Source organism: Solanum verrucosum, unplaced genomic scaffold (genome assembly GCF_900185275.1).
Source record: "Solanum verrucosum unplaced genomic scaffold, falcon-dt-bn FXZP01000228.1, whole genome shotgun sequence".
In the NCBI taxonomy this organism is placed as follows: domain Eukaryota; kingdom Viridiplantae; phylum Streptophyta; class Magnoliopsida; order Solanales; family Solanaceae; genus Solanum; species Solanum verrucosum.
The window spans coordinates 3380902-3400313 of record NW_026020210.1 but is presented as its reverse complement, the minus strand read 5'-3'; the positions used below and the strand labels follow the sequence as shown (position 1 = coordinate 3400313).

Sequence of the window (19412 nt, the reverse complement as noted above, 5' to 3'; positions counted from 1 at the left end):
CGGTGTTGGAAAGATAATTCCAAGATCTTTCCAATCATATCTGCAAGTACACCTAACTTATCCTGAGCTAGGAGTTATGGCTGTTTGAAGTTGACCAAAACTCAACTTTTTCTAACTTAAACAAATTTTCCAGATTTTCATTCTTTCCAAAAATTACTATTTCCACTTATTAGCTTCTTCCTAGTTATTTCAAATTGCGAGATGTTACACATATTTACAACTTCTTTAGGCTAACTAATATAGTTGCAATAATTCAAACTACAACTTATCAAACTGCAACAAAATGTCCCATCTGGACGCTGTAGAATCAAACTACAACAAACTCCAAAATTCTTCATTAGTAGACAGAACAACACACTACATCATCTTGACACTTTTTCTAAACATTAAAACCAACTTCATTTTTCAACTCCAAAGCAGAATTTTGTCATTACAATAACAAAACGTCACAAAACTAACATGATTTGATAATACTAACTTAACACAAACAATAGCACAACACTACATCATCTTGACATCTACAAAATCAATAATAATAGCCCAAGAAACTGCAATCAAATTTATCAATTGATGCACTTTCAACTCTAACTTCAAAACTTTATCATTCAAGCCAGAACCTTTCTTCAAATTTGAACTCTCAATACCATCCATCAACTCCAAATTTGGCATTTTATCCTTCAAGGCATAAACTTTCTTTAAATCAAAAATTTCAATTGTATTCATATCATTCAACTCAGATATTTCATTAGTAATCATATCCTTCAAATAAGAATCCTCAATGTCACTCATATCCTCCACAATCTTCTTTAAACGATTTCTTTCTTTTCGAATTGAATCAAACTCAACTTTTTTATTATGAATCATGGTTGACAGGTGACAAGAAAGTTTGTCATCGATTCAATTTCAATAACCACAGGAAATTGACCTAAGACGACGACATTTGTAGAATCAGTGTACACCATTTCAATAATTATAATAGTAAAATGTCTTGCCATAAATTCACACTTACATGTACGGAATTGAAAAAACTGACATTTTAATTAAAAAAACAATGAAAATGAGAAGATGTTGAAAACTAATCTTTTAAACCTAGGAAGAAAATTGTTTTAAAGAAAAAAAATGTTGGATAAATTGGGAACGAAGGGTGAAGATTTTTTATAATAGATGGGTAATTGTAAATAGGGTGGGTTTAGTTAATAATGAGTGGGTAATTGGTGGGTTTATAAATTATATTAAATAGTTAAATTGTTTTAAATGATAGTATGTTAAAGAAGTGGTCAAAATTGGACCCAAAGGTGGCTGAGAAGGGTATTTGGAAGCCAATAGGTGGATGGGGTGATTTTGTACCATTTTCAATACTTCGAGGTATTTTAGTTCCTTCTTCGAAGAAATTAAACCTTGAACACTGAAAATTAACAGGAAGTTAGAAAGTTTTTTTTTTTAAGGTTAATTTTGTTCAAGAGAGAAGATGATACTTTTTAAAAAAAAAATCAATGGCTCTTTTGAAAGAAGTGGAGAAAATAGTGTATTTAAGGAGGAAGTAATTAAATATAATAGAGAAAAAAATTGACATGTAACACTTTCTAATTCATTTTTAAAAGTAAAGTTTCTCATTCACACGCGTGTTATTTATGTGAAAACAACCATAGGGAGAAAACGAATCAAAATGTTCTATTTACAAAAGTTATTTAATGTTTTCGTACGGTAATAAAATATCTATAAAATTAATATATTTTTTTGAAAATTTGAGACAAATTTGACTCTTCATATTGGGCCCGCCCAATAGTCGTACTACTTAGACAAAACCGATCCATATTATCTCAAAGCCCGAAAATAACTCAATTCAAACTCATAGAACACAGTAAGAAGTGACCGTTGGGCGAAACACACAAACCAGATGCCGACGAACAATCTGAAGAACACCGCCGGTAAATCTACGGCTAGATTCAAATCCACAAGAAAACCACTACGAGATGTTTCTAATGCAAACATGGTAAAGCCATTAGCAACTTCGTTCAAACCCAAGAAGCTCTACGGAAGGGAAAACGACGATGTAGAATCAGTTGCCGGTGAAAATGTCATCGATCGTCTCCTTCTCATTCGCTCCGATTTCTCCTCCGTCATTCACCAGGTAAGAGTAATTTTCGCTCAAAAATAGTTATAGAAGTATTCGATTACAGCCTTTGAAGATAAATTATACAGCATTAGAATGAAATGGATTCTAATAGAGTGGAATGGATGTAGAAGTTCTATACAGATAGTTTTGGGGGATTTACATGATTTATATAGACAATCTATATGTTTTTGGGAAATGGCCTCGTAAGGTCTGCATACACTCTACCCCACTCCGACCTCACTTGGGTAATTTCACTGGGTATGTTGTTGTTGTTATATGGCCAACCAAATGAGGATTTCAGTGCTGGATAGTTAATTAATTGGTTTGCTTATTAGTGCATATTGCTTTGTTGCACTGTCAGAGATTATTCGTGTCACTTATTATAAGTAGTGCAGTTGCAATTTTACACCATTTTGGATACTTCTCAGTGCAACTGAGAGAGCTTTTGATCATTTCTGCATTGTCTGTGAGTTTTATATTCTTGTAAAACAGGATTTGCTGCATTTTTTTTATTTTGGTTTGGTTTGGGGTTGGAGGAGAAAGAGGTATCCAGTAGTTCAAATTGGTTATTAGAAATTGGTGTCTTTGCACTCGGCTGTTGAGTGTTTCTGCCTGCTGTTACTGCTTCCATGGATTAATCTACAAATGAACGGAAACTGTACGTCTGAGCAGAGGTAGCTTCTTAGCTGTGAACACAATCCTAGATAAAGTCGTGTGAAGAGATGGATTATGTAGCTATTTTTTGGTACTTGGATAAGGTTGTCTCCTTTAGGAAATTCAAAGATCTACATAGGCAGTCCTAGTTAGTTGGAATTAAGTGATAGTCATGTTAGTATGTTTCATAAGATCCAATATTTGGTAGGAGTCTTTGAGTCTTAATAGAGACTTATATGCCATTAGAAAAATGTAGAGAACTTTGAGTCCTAACTAACTTATAAAATATTGGGAGGATTCAAATAGCCGACCCCAATTTGCTTGGAATTGATACGTAATTGTTATTGATGTTCTTTAGGAAGTTCATAGGGTTACCCCAGAATAAGATGATGAGCATCAGTTGTTGGCCCTAGTACTCTGGTAAATGGAGCAGAACTGAAGGCCTCTGTGAAAAAGTTGGACCTGCCTGCTTCCTTTTTCATCCCTTTTTCCATAATCATCATCAGCCTGCACTCAATCTCCTTTGACATTGCTGAAAATTAGGAGTTTTACTTTCAGTCATCTTTACCTGACATATATAAGCATTTAGAATAATGACAAGGCATCCAGATATCTATATATTTATCACAGTAACTCTCACATAAACTACATCTTGTATTCTCAAGTTACTTTAAACTCAGAAAAACATATTTACATCTTGCTCGAACTGTAACAGATACCAATACCAAACTTTTGAAGTTTGTTTTCCCTGTATCAACTTCAATGTTTTCATAAAGAGGTTAATCTCATCTTTTTTTACATGATCACAACTGCAGATTGATGAACTTGTTCAAGTGCTCAAGCTAGGGGGCAAGAAGAGTGGGAAGGAAATTGAATCCTTCACACATGTCTTGTCTGAAATGCAAGCTTCTTTGAAGGTTCTCTTTTTGTGTCATATTCTCTACTCCTATATTAGAGTCTTCCATTACACCGTATTTTACATGTATTTTATGTTGGCAAATTGCAGCCATGGGTTCCCAAATTTCAGAAAGCCCTTTCTGATCTATCCACGAGGCCCGAACATCCATTTGAACAGTCACAAATTAGTGAGGCAGTTCCCATGGTAGCTGATAATACAAGTGATGCTGTTAATAGCCCTGACCAATCCAAGTGGGATTCACTAGTTTCCCCATCACCCCTTGTGTCCTGGCGGGCAGGCTGTACGACTGAGGGTGGCAGACAACTTTTTCTGCTCACACCTTTACCTTTTCGCAAAGTGCTCTCATCCAAATGCCAAGGATCCTCTAAAACGGTTGACAACTACACATCAGACACTAATGACCAGCAACACCCTCTTTTTGATATTAGGGGAGATATGGAAGATTGTTTGCTTGAGAATACAAAATCTATGGCTAGTCAACCACCATCCCTTTCTGATGTAACTGAGGAGATGGACATACCACCATCCCTTTCTGATGTAACCGGGGAGAGGGACATATTGCGTGTGAATGATGAAGTGAAGTCAATTCTGAATAAAGTTTCTGCTCATGATATGACCATCAACGAGGTTCCTCAGGAAAGAGATCTTATTTCGCCTGTAAAACTTTCACAAATTGACAGTTCGTTGCTAGTAATGACTCCATGCTTGAAAATGTCACCGCCGAAGACCTGTGTACTGCTTGAACCTTCATCAGAATACAACTGTCGGGACAAGCATGGGGCTTATAAAATGACACCGTTTCCTGTTTCACGTCATTTTTCTAGCATGTCTGAAGATTCAGAATCCTCCAGCTCCGAAGCTGCTGAACATTTGACAATGAAGTATCCTGAACTATTTGGAATCAAATTAAGTCAAAACTTGACAAACGGAGGGAAGGTGGCCGATGATGAATCACCAGACTTTCTATTTTCACCACCCAAAACTTGTGTACTGATGGAGCTACCTGTGGAAGAACCGTTAACTAATGCAGCTGGTGAGTACCCACTGCCAAAATATACACGATATTCAACGATATTGAAGATCTTTCTTTTCTGAATGCAATCAAGATGTTTCCATTTGGTTTTCATTAACATGATCATTCTGATATTTATTGTTCTTTCTTTCTTTTGAGAACAGAAACTGGTGGCAACTTAGATATAGTTGAAAGAACTCCCATGATGACAGAATCGAAGAGCATTCTTGTAATGGGAAAGCATCCTGGTGAGAACACTTTGAAGAAAGAACTGTGGATGAAATTTGAAGCCGCGTCAAGTGATGGCATCTGTTTTAATCCCTCTACTATCCACGAAACTATCCAGAAAGATTTCCTTGAGAGATTGGAAGAGGTTTCTGCTGATGAGGCAACTGCAGAGGAGGAGGGGGCCTAAGATGGTAGAGATCATCACCCCCCAGATGTGCCGGAGTATGCAGGGAAGAGGGATTCAGAAGACAAAAAAATGGAACTGTGTATCTTAAGGTAAATTTGAAACTTGTATTAACTTTCCCTATACCACCTCCTTCCCTCCTCTTTTGTGAAGTAAAGGTGAACATAGCAACAAAGGACTTCAAATATGGTCCAAGTGCAATTTTTTGTAATTTTCGAATGAAAACTTTAAAGTTCTTCCCTCCTCTTTTGTGAAGTAAAGATGAACATACCAACAAAGGACTTCAAATATTCTAAGTGCAATTTTTTGTAATTTTCGAATGAAAATTTTGAAGTTCTTTAGTAGGCGTTTGGACAATATATGAATGGATGTTTAAAAAAAAAAAAAACTTGTGGAAGTTCGAACTAGGCATTTGGATCATGCTTCCAAATTAATAATTTACATCCTAATCTGTTGATTTGTTTTACAAAACAATAAAAAACACTTGTATTTTATAAATTATCCATGAAGACAAAACTGCAAATAAAAAAGACATGGTGCAAAATAAAAAGATATCTAGTATTCCTTCGACTCAATTATCTTTAAGATAAATAAAATTTTAAATAGAAGAGTATATCTTTGTGGAATATTTTGTCAAATAAGTGGGACTCAACATGATTAAGAAATTGATAGTATTTTTATTTAAATAGGTCACACAAATTAGAACAAAGAGAATATTAAAAGACAATATCCAAACTATCTCCCTCAAAGCCACTATGTCGTTTGGTTGGGAACAAGTTATCCCAGGATTAGTTATCCTGGGTTAGCTATCCTGAGATAACTTATCTCATCATGTATATGGAATAACTTATCCCATCACTATGATATAAATGGTGGGATAAGTTATTTCAAACATGGCAACCAAACAAGATACACAAATTTTATCCCATCACTATTTTCTTATGTCATCACACCAAACGTAAACAAGCTAAAGCAATAACCAAATCAATAACGTTTTAATTATTGATTTTTAGTTTTTATCGATTTGATTTAAACCAATAAGCAAACGCTCCTCTATTTTATTTTTAAAATTTTCATTTGTTCATATGTATACACTATTTGCTACTTACTAAATAAATTTACGTGGCACAATGGCAAGTCATGTCTCAACATTTGCTACTTACTAAATAAATTTACGTGGCACAATGGCAAGTCATGTCTCAACATTTGTTGCTTATATTCAAAAGTCATAACAATTTCATATTTTAAGGAGGCCCAAAAGTCTTAATTTACTACATCTATTGAATAACCATAATAATAACAACGCTCAATTCTCTCTTAGAAAAAAAAACAAGAACGATATAAATGAATACATCCATCAAGTCATTTTCTAAGAAGAAATATGTAAGTATTGGTTAACTAGCAAACTTGGAGGAAAATAGGAATTTATAATTTGTTTGAAAAGCCACAAGGGAATTATAAATGAGCATAATTAAATGTAATTAGACAGTTTATCATGATTGTTTGATCAGTAATTACAAAGTTGAAAGAAATTGAGTCTAATTGAAATTGTGTAATTACACTCTCCAATTGATGTTGAGAATTGGGAGTAAACAAGGTTGCTTTTAATTTTTAATTAATTTATTTTATTTTATTTTTTAAAATTTGTGTTAAAACTTTAAAGTTATTATTGTATGCATAATTAATTAGGAATAAATTGGTTATCGATTTAACTATCAACAAAAACTTAAAATAAAAAATTGAATTAATTAATCAATTAAAAGAATTTACAAAAGCCTTTAAAAATAGTTAATTCAATGAATATCGATAAATTAACAACATTTTATATATAATTTATATAATTGATTTTTACGTACCTCAATTAAAAATAATTATATCAAAAAATATTATTTTATTTATTATTTTTAACAAATATATCAAATCAAACATCAACAAACCTATTGTTTTGATTTTCTAGATATACTATGCACATATTTTTTTACATGTATCTGAGCACCAACGTTGATTTCAAGCTTCAACGAAACTTTGCGAAGATAGAGAGTGAGTTGATTATGTCGTAGTTCAACTTATCTTCATTTGTATATATAGTAAAATCTCTATAAATTAATATAGGTGGGACCATGAAATTTTATTATTTGATAGAGATATTATTTAATCGATAAATTAATATTTATTAATTGAAAGAATGGTTTGACATTTAATGAAGGTTAATTTTGATTATATCAAAATCATTGTATCTTGCTAATTTATGTATCATATTTATTGATTTCACATAAAAAAAAATTATACATAAAATATAACGAATACATCAAAATCATTGTTTTACTAATTTATGTATCATATTTATTGAATTATCACTATCGTGCAAGCAAAAGAGCATTAATGACAAATGTGGTTTTTGATGAATATATTCGTTGGTTTGACCACAAAATGCATAATAGACGAGTTTTTCTTATGGTAGATAATTGTCCATCCCATAATAGAAATATTGAAGGACTACAAAATGTTGAATTGTTTTTCTTGCCACCCAACATGACATCCAAAATTCAACCTTGTGATGCTGGGATACTAAGAGTTTTCAAGATGTATTATCGTAACAAATTTTATCGTAGCATATTAGAAGGCTATGAAGTGGGACAAACTGATCCAACAAAGATTTTTTCTTTTTTTGACCCAACAAAGATTAATGTTTTGGATGCTATCAATTTTGCAATCTTTGCTTGGACAACAAATGTTCAGCTAGAGACAATAGCAAATAGTTTTCGACACTATAAAATTCGTTTAGGGGATGTAATCTCAAAGAATTTGAACGAACCCACTTGTGAAAACATCATTCATAAACTTGAAGTCATGATTAATGAACTCGGTTACCACAATAAAATGGATGTCAATAACCTGTTGGATTATCGAGGTGAAAGTGATACATGTTCAAAGGTCCAGAGCTTAGAAGAAATTATGGATACCATCGAAAAAAGCAATGTTGATGATGAAGTTGAATATGATACTATACTTTTGGAGCCAGTTACGCATAAGGAAACACGTATCGCATCTAGAACTCTTCACAATTTTATGGTGCAATTCGAAAAGACAATATTGAAGCTCTTGGATGCAATAAGAAAAGTTAGAGATGAGCTTCAACTAAGTTTAAATTTTAAGAAAAAACAAAACACAATTGAATCATATTTTACTAAATTGTCTTAGATATATTTGTACTTTTAAAGAATTATTAATTTATGATATTAATAGGACCATATATTTATATAGGGGTCTTCTAGAGATATATTATCTTATCGAAATTGGTGATTTTTTCCATTGGCCCAAGTCGGGATCGGAGAAAAATATTACTTTAGAGAGATTATTAATTTACCAAATATTAATTTATAGAGGTTTTACTGTAGTTTTAGCTAGTCTTTTGTATTCGAGATAAGTATGTACCTATTTAGTCTAGTTTGTAGCTTGTACTTGTTTTAACAATTTTGTACCTTCGTCCATCAGGTTGTGGGATTGGATCTTGTACTTGTATATATTTGTCTAATTTCCTTCTTTCCACAGTGTGTTTCTTTTTATTGTTATTATCTTCTCATTGGTCGTTGATTCCCGATAAGCTTGTTAGTCGTGGTTTCAGGATATGGGGTAGACTTACTTATTCGTGAGTTACAATAGGTGTCATCATGACTCGAGTTTCCGGATCATTACATCAAGTAGGGACTTAACAAGACATCTCGAATTCGAGCATGGGTATGGAGAAAATTCTATTAGGAGCACTACCTCAAATAGACCCTACATATTGTAATATGTAATTCAAATTTATTCGATACTCCAATATGAACTCCAAACACGCTAATGAAAAATAAAATAAAGTAGAGTAGGGAGAAAACAAAAGAGAAAAAGGAAAACATAAGCAAGTTTCCTTTTTTTCTCTCTCTTGTTATTGTACACTCCCATCCACAAACTAAAGTCTTTTCCTCTTTTATCTCCCTCCTTCTCCACCTTATTATTCGCATATTCTTATCCACCATTTATAAACCTTTCTCCTTCAAAACCAACAACAACAAAAAAAACTACTCCTAATCATAAATTAATATTAATTAAATCTTATCCATTTACTCGCCGAGTCAATCATCATGACTCGGCGGTGTTCCCATTGCAACAACAATGGCCACAATTCCCGGACTTGTCCTACCAGAGGTGGCGTCACCGGCGGTGTCGGTGGTGGTAGCTCCGGCGGCGGAGGTGTGCGGTTGTTTGGTGTTAGGCTTACGGATGGGTCGATCATGAAGAAAAGTGCGAGCATGGGAAATCTATCCTCCCTTCACTATCATTCTTCTTCTTCCGCTGCTGCTTCGCCTAATCCTGGTTCTCCTTCTTCTGATGTTCTTCGTGAATCTGTTCATTTGACTGATGGTTATCTCTCTGATGATCCTGCTCATGCTTCGTGTTCTGCAAATCATAGAATTGAAAGGAAAAAAGGTTTGATGTTTTTTTTTTAATTTTGTTTTTTTTCAAAATTGATGAAATGTTGAAATAAATGTGATATTGAGGCTTATTTACTGCTGTTCAATTGTGAAGTATAGTTGAATTATTCCTTGGAAGCAAGATTAAAATTAGTTTAATTATGAGGAATTTTCGAAATTTAATCTTTTTTGGGGACAAACAAATCTAGTAGCATGCCTGAATAGAGCAAATGGAATACTGTGGTGACTAGTTTGTGGTTGAGGTTTAATTGATTAGTTGATTTGCAACTTTTAAAGTGGCTCTGGGAGGGTAGAGTGTAAGCACACCTTATCCTACCTTAGAGAAGGTAGTAGAGTCTGTTTTTGATAGTCTCTTAGCTCGAGGAAAAAGATAATAATAATTGGATAGGCAGGATGGTTAGATTTACCTAGTGCTTGATATTGATTTTTCATCTTTAAACCACTTCCCCTTTTCTCCCTCTTATTTTCGTCTGTTTTATAGTAGAAAATAAGGAATTTTTTTTTTTTTTTTTTGTTTCCATTGATTTTGTTCATTTGCAATTTTACACTTCCCTCTTTATTAACTTGGATAGGTAGGATGATTAGGTCTATGTTGTGCATGATATGTGACTGTGATGATTTTCTTTGAATACTACATAAGATTCGATACTCATATAACCGAGCCAACTTTTTTGGGAAAATTGATTGACATACACCCGCCAAACCCCTACCCCCTTCTTTCCTCCATCCTAATTTGTTTGTTTGTTTTTACAAAATGAGACTATCTTTTAAGTATTTTGCTTTCTCTTTATCTTGGGGCAGAGGGAGGGAGGTAAGAGGTTGATGTTTCAGTTTGCATCTTTGATTGGTGGCACTTAGTTGGTATTTTCTTCTCTTAAAAGTTGGTTTTAGTATTTTCTCCTTCTTTTGTTTTGGTTCTTTTTTCCCTTTTAGGTTTTTTATGCTTTTGTTTCTTCATCTTCTGTTTGTTTTGCTGTTGTGCTTTATATTTGATGTATATCTTAGATGTTATGTTGTCCATGTTTGTGTCGGGGATTTTTTTTGTGGTATCTTTTGTGCCTAATAATTCAACCTTGGAACTCAATCCCAAATGCTAGCTAAGTAGGTGAGCGTTGTCTAAGACCATATGAGGAGAAAACAGTCCACCCCTCAACTAATGTGAGACACTTTGACACCCCACACAATAGGACTGGAAATCTAGAGCATAGACAACATAATATGAGGGCCCAACATTGTATAAACCAAGAACATGAATGTGTGTGGCTCTACCCTTCGGGGTGGCCCAGTGGTTTGAGCTTGGGACTTCCATGTTGGAGGTCTCAAGTTCGAAACCCCTTGCTTGCGAAAGCAAGGGGTTTGCCTTCTGGGTTGAGCTCGTCGCACCAGTCTTGCCTAGTGCGGGTTACCTCTCCTGTGTGGTTTGCGAGCTATTGCATAGGAGCGGGGGTTTTACTCTGTGATCACCCAAAGGGTAGTGGCTGCGGGTTTTCCTTGTCATAAAAAAAAAATGAATGTGTGTGGCTCTGATAACATGTGAACAGAAGTGGTTTTTGGGTCTAACTCAATCTCAAAATCTAGTATATTAAGTGATGATTGCCTAAAACCCTATAAGTGAACCATATTTCCCTCTTCCCAACAATTGAGTTTCCTAAGTACAAGTAGATAATTCTTGTTAGGTTGATCTGGTTGATTTGTTGCATGTTCTTGCTGGTTGAATTGTCTCTAAATTAATTTTTTCGAGCAGTTTTGGTATATGGAAACTTGCATCCCATTTCTGTGTGCTCAGTGTGAAGGTTAAGTTGTGGGCTAGATACTTGCACTAGGTAACCCAATTAATATCAAATGTCCAGAATAAGTGGAGCTCTTTTTTGTTTTTGTTTTTTTGATAAAAAAATGTTTCTTGTGGAATAATTTGGTTACGGCTTGCATAATAAAAAGGGTTGGCCAGTGCATGAAATGTTGCATTCACATAAGGTCCAAAGAAGGGCCGCACCGTAAAGGAGGGGTGTAATGTAAGCAGCCTATCACGAGGCCAGAACCAGTTGTTGATTCCATGGTTCAAACCCATGACCTCTAAGTGATACAGAAAACTTTACCGTTGCTCCAAGGTTCTCCTTTTTGGCTACGTCTTGCATATTCACTTCAATTGTCTTTCATTTTTGCACTCTATGCAACTTTGTATTTTTGAGAATTGAGCTGCCTTTCCTCTTTTGATTGGAAAATACTGTTTCTGTCAAGTTGTAAGTAACCAGTATGCCTCTTCATAGATGTCCAATAGTCCCTTTATGAATTTTTGTCAACTTATGACCAAAAATACATTGAAGTCGTATTCATCATCTGAACATCTTGATCAATTTAATCAAATCAAAAGTTCTTATAACATCGCCTGGAAGAGTAAAGATCAGCTGCCTTTTTGGATGTCTGATGCAGATCTTCTGTAACCTTTGTTTTGTTTCTCCTTCCTTTCAAGGCATTTCAATGCCACATCTTTATGCCACTTTTCAGTATCCTTTATTTCATGCTTCTCAATATACTGGATGATTTCAACTTACTTCATACCTTTGTCACACTCCAAATGTCAATTATATCCTAGTTAGCCATGAGAATGGATGCACCGTCTCGGTCACATTTCTTCTAGGGAATCTTAAGTAAATCAATCCTTTCATCTTTAGCTGTTGTTTTTCATTCTTAATGACTCAAATTTATCGACGGTAAATAAATGGAAATGAGAAATTTACTGCTTCCTGCTACAGATATTAATGAATGTGATGATCATTGGATGTAAGATGTTTGGAGTGGTTGGGTGGAATTGATATAAAATAGTGAATTTGGTCTATAGCGCTTCATACTGTTGGAAATTCATACAGTGTCAGTATGTTGCAATAGTTGATTAAAACAAATTATGTTGGAAAATAGTTATTATTATAGCTTTGTTCTGGTGTGATTTACTGTGTTTGTGTGAAAGGGGAACTTTCTTATTCACTTGTTTGTTTACTGCATCAATGAACAAAAAGGGCCCCGTTCTTGTGGTGTGGTTAATGCATTTGTGTGAAAGTGCACCTTTCTTATTCACTTGATACAAATACATTCAATGTGATTTATAGTGTTATCTAGTTGGCTATCTCTTCCTACGGTTGCTGATCATAATCAAAATATTAGTCCTCCTACTGTAATTCGTGTTATATCAATGCATCTTCAAGTTGACAATTGTCTGTGATTTGGTAATGCAGCTTAAAATGGAGGTTTTGGTTTCTCTTATACTTCTTTGTGTAGTTTCCGTCCTCCTTTCTATGGAGAAGATAAACTGAAAAAATCAACATAATAAGCAGGGTGACACAAAAATGTGATCCCACCAATAGTGCTTATTAGTAATGACATGGTTGTTTCTTTAGAATAAAGTTGTATAGCAAGTCATTGATCCAATACTCTTTTCGTATAAACAGTAACGGTTTAACTTTGTTATCTCCGAGTCTTCTAAAGATGAAATGATGTGCTCTTGCAATTATTTTTAAGTCCATTTTTCAAATACTCTTATTTAACTCACTCTCTTATAATTGGACATAGCATGTTGCTGTTCAACTAATGATGCCATCTACCATCTTGATTTGGTGCGTGATAAGTTTCGGTCTAAAATGTAATCTTCTCAAATTCTTAGAGTTGTGCAGAGATGCATGAGAATTCATGGAATATCATCTTAAACAAAAGTTTTTGGAATAGAAAGTTTTTCTTTTCTCAATTTGTGGTTTTTGTTGGTTTTCTAAAACGGGTGGAACAACAAAAAGATTTAAACATTTTTGGAATTGTCTCTTAAGCATAGAGGATTTTATACAGAAGATATAGGTAGGGTGGATGAAACGGAGGCTCGCATCAGTGTCATGTGTGATAAAAAGGACATGACCTTAGATAGGAAGGTGTGAATGACACGAATTAAGGTAGAAGTGTGTCCATACTAGTAGGTAGGAGTGCTTTGTCGTGTTACCCTTACTAGTAGTTGTAAGGCTACTTCTGTAGTTTCCTGTTCTTCAATTTCTGTTACCATCTATTATTTCATATAGTTCGTTTGTTGTATTGTTTGTTATAGTACTATTTTGTCACTATCTGTGGTTTTTGTTTCTATTTATTGTCTCTTGTTCTTCCATTATGTCTTTTTCTATACTGCTTTTGTCTTGAGCCGGGGATCTATCGGAAACAACCTCTCTAGATAGAGGTAATTAGGTGTATGTACACTCTACCCCTCCAGACCCTGTGGGACTACATTGAGTATGTTGGTGTAGAGGGTCTTTTAAAAAGCCAACTTAAAAATAGAAAATTTGCAAAAGAAAAAATGCATAATGAAATTCAAAAACCTAAAATATCTCAACTAAATTTGTCTAACTAGATTTAAGTTTAAACAAAGACTCATCCTACGACTAAACTACTAATTGTTCTTGTAAATTTGTAGTAACAAAATGAAATATTCAACACTCTGCTTCAGTTGCTGCAATCTAAAAAGGTTGTTCCTCCTCAAAATTTCTGCTTAAGTAGTTTGTGCTTGTGAATTCTTTTGAGTGTTGTTGAACTTGCACACTTTTTTGTAACATGATTTTCCTTCTCCACCTCCTTTCTTTTCCGTCTTTTGGTTTTGTGCATAAAAATCATCCTCAATAATATTGTCTTGTATGAAAGATCTTTTAATGTGCTTTAATTTGGACAACCATAGGATTTGCAAAAACTTGTCGTGAGGATTTTTCTTCCATTATAATGTCCCATAGATCATAGGTTTCAAAGTAAGACTTGAACTTCACTGACCAATTTTGATAGTTTTCATCCGTGATTCAAAAAGATATTGATGTTTGTCTTGATTAAAATAGGTATGGATTAAAATAAGTATTGGTTGTATCCTTACATTAAAAATTGGTATTGGGCTCAAGCTTTTTAAAAATAAGCAAGAGTTAAAAAGAGGCTCATGCGTTAAAAATAAGCACGAGTTAAAAAATGAGTTGGAAATAGGTATAGTTTAGTGGATGGAAGGTTTTCTTCTTCAGTGAACTCACAGATCCACTAAAATAAGATCAATGGAAGATCTTATACCACGGGTGGGTTTTTAAAAAGAGTGGAGCAGCAAAATGATTGAAATTCTCTTAATTTTTATTAAGCATAGAGGCCTTTAAATAGTCAACTGAAAAAAAAAAAAAAACTGCAGGAATTTATAGAATAAAATTCAAAAACCTTAAATATCTCAAATAAAATTTACTTACTAATTTTTTTATTTATACAGAAACTCCTCCTACAACTAACCTATTTATTATTCTAGTAAATCAACAGTAACAGAAGCAAATATTTCCCTTTCCTTTTTGGATCTCACTTTTGTTTGTTGGGATGATTTGCTAAGAGAGTTTTGTCACTAACTCCAACTTTGGGTGACAAATTTATCACCTAGGTGTGTGGAGGAAAGTTGGTTGTGAACTTATTTCTCAGATGTGTTTGTAGGCATTCCGTGGACAGAGGAAGAGCACCGGCTTTTCTTGATTGGTCTACAAAAATTGGGCAAAGGAGATTGGCGGGGTATATCGCGAAACTTTGTGACGTCAAGAACTCCTACCCAAGTAGCTAGCCATGCCCAGAAGTATTTTATTCGGCAGAGTAATGCTACTCGGAGAAAGAGAAGATCCAGTCTTTTTGACATTGTTACTGATACGGTTTGTCTTGCTTTCCAAACTTAAGCTTTGGATAATGATCATATTGTGACCATATAGGCATTGCTGTGCACTATTGTTAAGGCCTAAAGCTACCCCTGCCCAAGCCCACCCAAATGCATAGGCAGTTGACATGCCATTGCAGCATGTCTACTCTTAGTTACTTGGTCATCCATCACATGTTACGACGTATGAGAAAAGTTTTCTTCCTATTTCCAAGGGTGAAACTTGAGCTTTCCAGTTTTGCTATGTTATATGGGGCTTTTGGTGAAGTCCTTTCTTCAGACTTTTGTTTTGATCCTTTTTTATGTTTCTTTTCTATGATGTTAAACAGGCAGCTGATGCTTCCCATCCACTTCCTGAAGAACAATTTATGCTCCCACCTAGAGCAATGGAAAGTGACAAGGAACAGTTAGCACCCTCTGCAACAAAAGCAATAGAAACTGATTTTGCAGATTCACTCCCTTCCTTAGATCTTTCTCTCAAGTCAGATTTTGAATCCATGGAAACCGCTCCAAGTGAACCTGTAGAAGAAACGAAACCAAATATCACAACCAGTGAGATTCCTTCAGTATTTCCAGCATTCTTCCCAGCTTACATTCCAATTCCATATCCCTTCTGGCCATCAAATGCCTTTCCAGTCCCTGAAGATAGAGGAGCAGAACCATCCCATCATCAGATCCTCAAGCCAATTCCATCCGTCCCTAAAGAACCCGTGAATGTAGATGAACTAGTGGGTATGTCCCAGCTCACTTTAGCAGACGCTGGTTCTGGCCATATTGAGCCTTCACCACTCTCCCTTAAGCTAACAGCAGAACCATCACGACAATCAGCTTTTCATGCTAGCACACCAGTCAAAAGCTCAGAGATTACCAAGGGCGAAACTACTCCGATTCAAGCACTTTAAACCTATTGGGATGAGTCTACCTTGTTTTTCTTAAGGGTGTAAGTACATGTTCTCTTCCCTCTCATCTATGTGACATAGGGTAGGTACTTTCAAAGAAGCAGCAAGTAGGTGAATTTAGCTGAAAATTCATTCTTTGTCATTGTATAGAACTTAGGGTGTCTAACATACTTAATACTGTGTTGTTTTATGTAAATTGTTGGCTTCTTTGTAATTGCTTTTATTTTCTCCCATTAAGAGAAAATATAGGGTCACTGATTCTGTTCAGTGTGAGGGAGTGATGGTTTTGGCATAGTTTACTTCCAATTTGAGAACTTTTGATATGGAGTTGATTGTCATATGTTATGCATCTATAATAGTATGGTAAAATCCTTAAGTGTAAAATGTAGAACACTTCAAGCTATGCTTATAGAATAATCATGAACTTATTTTCAAGGCCTATTTTTCAAATTAACTGAAGTGTGAGTGAGATAACAATGCATCATTGTATGATGGATAATATAAAGGTGTAATACATAATGTGTTCTTTAACTTGGCTTCACTTAACATCTAATGGAGAGTTTCAAATTTAGGGATTTTTCATCTATGACCCTCAACTTTGGGTGTGCACAAGTAGATGCTTAAATTTGTATAAAATTGTCTAAGTAAATACACACGTCTTACATAACAATTTGTGTGAGATATACTTGAACTGATTTGTAATTCTTTTGGGTTTTATGGCTCATTTATGTAGTTTTTCCTAATTAATAACTAAGGTAACTTACAAAATTTTCACTAATTCGGAAGTTAATTACTTAGATACATATTTTTTACAGTATTATTAATCTTAATAGATATTTTTGAAGCGTACATATACGTTCAGTTACATGTATCTTGGGATATATGAGTCAAAATTAGGTGTAATTTGTTCTAGATACATTGCATCCAATTAGATTTGCATGTACCTAAGATACATAGAAAAATTTTGCTCGTCTCCCTTCAATCTCGCTCACCACTCTTCTAAGTATTTGGTATCCCAAATACATGTTAATCACTTCCGATACATGTATCTAGTGTGATTCGCATGTATCTGGGATACATCGACAAATGTCATTCGCTCTCTACTATTCTCTCTCCCTATTTCAATGTATCTAGTAGCAAAAAACATGTATCTAGGTGTATTTCGCTTGAAATCTGGTATAAAATTATAAATTACTAGTATATAAAATACAATTATTTCAAATCATAAGGAGAATTAGTAAATATGGTAGAAATGTTTGTGTAACTATGTAGTTTCTCCAAATTATTACTACATATTGATATTCCCACTATTGGATATGGAAGGGTCGTTCGGTTTAATGTGTTATTAAAATAATATTGGTGTTAAACTCATACATTAATAATATTGTAATTTCAGTAGTACTAATTGACAAGATGTGAGATACAGTTAACGTGAAATCGCGAAATCAGAAGTTTGGAGAAAGACCCTAGAATCAAAATATTTTAAGTTGAGCGGGATTAAAATTGAATATTTAAAGTGTAAATTCAGTGATGTGTCTCATGTAGTGAACGTGGATGTGAGAACACCCAGGTCCTTCCCAAGAGAGAAAGTTTTAAGTACTTGGGTTATTAATAATCCAAGGTAATAGATAGGATATTGACGAGGATGTCACTTATTGTATTAAGGTAGGATAGATGAAATAGACTCTCATTCGATATCATGTGTAATAAGAATGTGTCACCTAGTCTTAAAGGTACGTTTTACAAAATAATGGTTAGAGTTACTATGATTTATATGACTGAGTGTTGTTCAATCAAGAACTCACATGTTAAGAAGATGAGAGTCGTATAAATGAGCATGATGAGGTGGAAGTTTGATCATACTAGAAGAGATAAGACTAGGAATGAGGTTATTCTTATAAGGAGAGAGTGTCCTCCATAAAGGACAAGATGTGAAAAGTGAGATAGGTGGTTCTGCATATGAAAAGGAGATGCATATGCCCGATTAGAAGGTGTGAGAGGTTGGACATTGTGGGTCTGAGAAGGGGTAAAGGTAAGCCTAAGAAGTATTAAAGTGAGGTGATTAGGTAGGACATGATGCAACTTGAACTCATTGAGGACATGCCATTGATAGGAGGGTGTGGAGGTAGAAGGTTAATAGAAAGTCGAACGTATTTCTTTTCCATTCTCACAATATTAATATTATTCTTTTTTATTTTTCCTCATATTTATATATCTACTAGTATAAGATACATGATTTGTCATGTCATCGTGAGATATTCATGAGACACATATCCATCATGTAAAGATATCAAAATAATCATTAAAAAGTTGAAGTACCAAAATGACACTTAATGTAAAATTTAAAAGGTTATATATGTGTTTAGTAAAAAAAAAAGGACTAATTGCCAATTAATATAGTTCTGAAGTAAATTTAAAATCTCTTAAAAAGTTCAAAGTTTTTTTTAATCTGTGAAATACGCTTTCAATTGTTACGTTATTTTTTATGGAAGTAAAGTTACATTTTTATGGAACAAACATGGAAGAAACAAGTAGCAGGTCATCTTCAGATAAATAACTATACACTTAATTAATTTTTAAGAATGTATCGATATCTGCAAATGACTTGTTATTTGCATCCTAGTAAATGTTTATGAATGTATTTCACTTGAGAAGTTTTTGTTCATGGATTTTTTTGGATTTTCTTTCAATGTTTAGGATGATCTATGCTTGTTGTTCCATTGTGGTAAGTCCATAGTATTTTATTTTTATGCTATGAAGAAATTGAATCGAAATCTTAAGTGTCTTATTATTCTAACTCTCATTCTCAAGTTGTTGCGATATTATTTCATAAATAAAATCAAGTATATACTATCAATATTTCTAAATTCTGAACTGGTTATCCATGTCAACATCATTTTATATCACAAATTCTTAGATATATTAACCATTTGTCAAAAGCTGATAAAACTATATGAATCATTTTTAACTTTTAAAAAAATCTAAAAGTATTTATAAACTATCAAATTTAATAGCATCCTTGGTAAAAAAATAATTCTATTTGATTAGAAAAAATTCTTTATTGTTTGCTATATCACTCAAAAGATTATTCTTCTTTTTTATATCATAAAACTCACTTATTTTTTTATTTTTTTTTCAAAAGATTACTCAAGTTGAAAAGTGGTACATATTTAGCTAAATTTTGATGACATGACTCTTGATTTTAAGCCAAAAAAGAGTGTTAAAAACCCAATCCATTTTAACAA

At 33.8% G+C, this 19412-nt stretch overlaps 2 protein-coding genes across 3 annotated transcripts; both read left to right on the top strand.

The window, feature by feature from the left end:
* The first annotated feature begins 1897 nt into the window (after positions 1-1897).
* On the top strand, positions 1898-5234 carry LOC125830469 (uncharacterized). The gene is made up of 4 exons (XM_049509664.1): positions 1898-2131; positions 3586-3687; positions 3777-4722; positions 4866-5234. Exons 1-4 carry the CDS (start codon positions 1898-1900, stop codon positions 5114-5116), a joined length of 1533 nt encoding a protein of 510 aa, XP_049365621.1. The 3' UTR covers positions 5117-5234.
* A 3813-nt stretch (positions 5235-9047) lies between these two features.
* On the top strand, positions 9048-16421 carry LOC125830475 (transcription factor MYBS3). Of its 2 annotated transcripts, none has more exons than XM_049509670.1 (3): positions 9048-9583; positions 15058-15270; positions 15602-16421. In XM_049509670.1, exons 1-3 carry the CDS (start codon positions 9238-9240, stop codon positions 16168-16170), a joined length of 1128 nt encoding a protein of 375 aa, XP_049365627.1. In that variant the 5' UTR covers positions 9048-9237; the 3' UTR covers positions 16171-16421. The 2 variants fall into 2 exon arrangements, with proteins under 2 accessions (XP_049365627.1, XP_049365626.1); XM_049509669.1 differs by having other exon boundaries at positions 9051-9583; positions 15058-15266; positions 15598-16421.
* Positions 16422-19412: the final 2991 nt, after the last annotated feature.

What these genes read in the sequence shown, in the direction of transcription:
- LOC125830469 (XM_049509664.1), top strand. Translation starts at nt 1,898, where the DNA reads ATGCCGACGAACAATCTGAAGAACACCGCCGGTAAATCTACGGCTAGA. An exon ending in AAATGCAAGCTTCTTTGAAG is followed by an intron (nt 3,688 to 3,776) that starts GTTCTCTTTTTG and finishes GGCAAATTGCAG; the next exon opens with CCATGGGTTCCCAAATTTCA. An exon ending in ACCGTTAACTAATGCAGCTG is followed by an intron (nt 4,723 to 4,865) that starts GTGAGTACCCAC and finishes TTTTGAGAACAG; the next exon opens with AAACTGGTGGCAACTTAGAT.
- LOC125830475 (XM_049509670.1), top strand. Translation starts at nt 9,238, where the DNA reads ATGACTCGGCGGTGTTCCCATTGCAACAACAATGGCCACAATTCCCGG. An exon ending in TAGAATTGAAAGGAAAAAAG is followed by an intron (nt 9,584 to 15,057) that starts GTTTGATGTTTT and finishes ATGTGTTTGTAG; the next exon opens with GCATTCCGTGGACAGAGGAA. An exon ending in CATTGTTACTGATACGGTTT is followed by an intron (nt 15,271 to 15,601) that starts GTCTTGCTTTCC and finishes TTAAACAGGCAG; the next exon opens with CTGATGCTTCCCATCCACTT.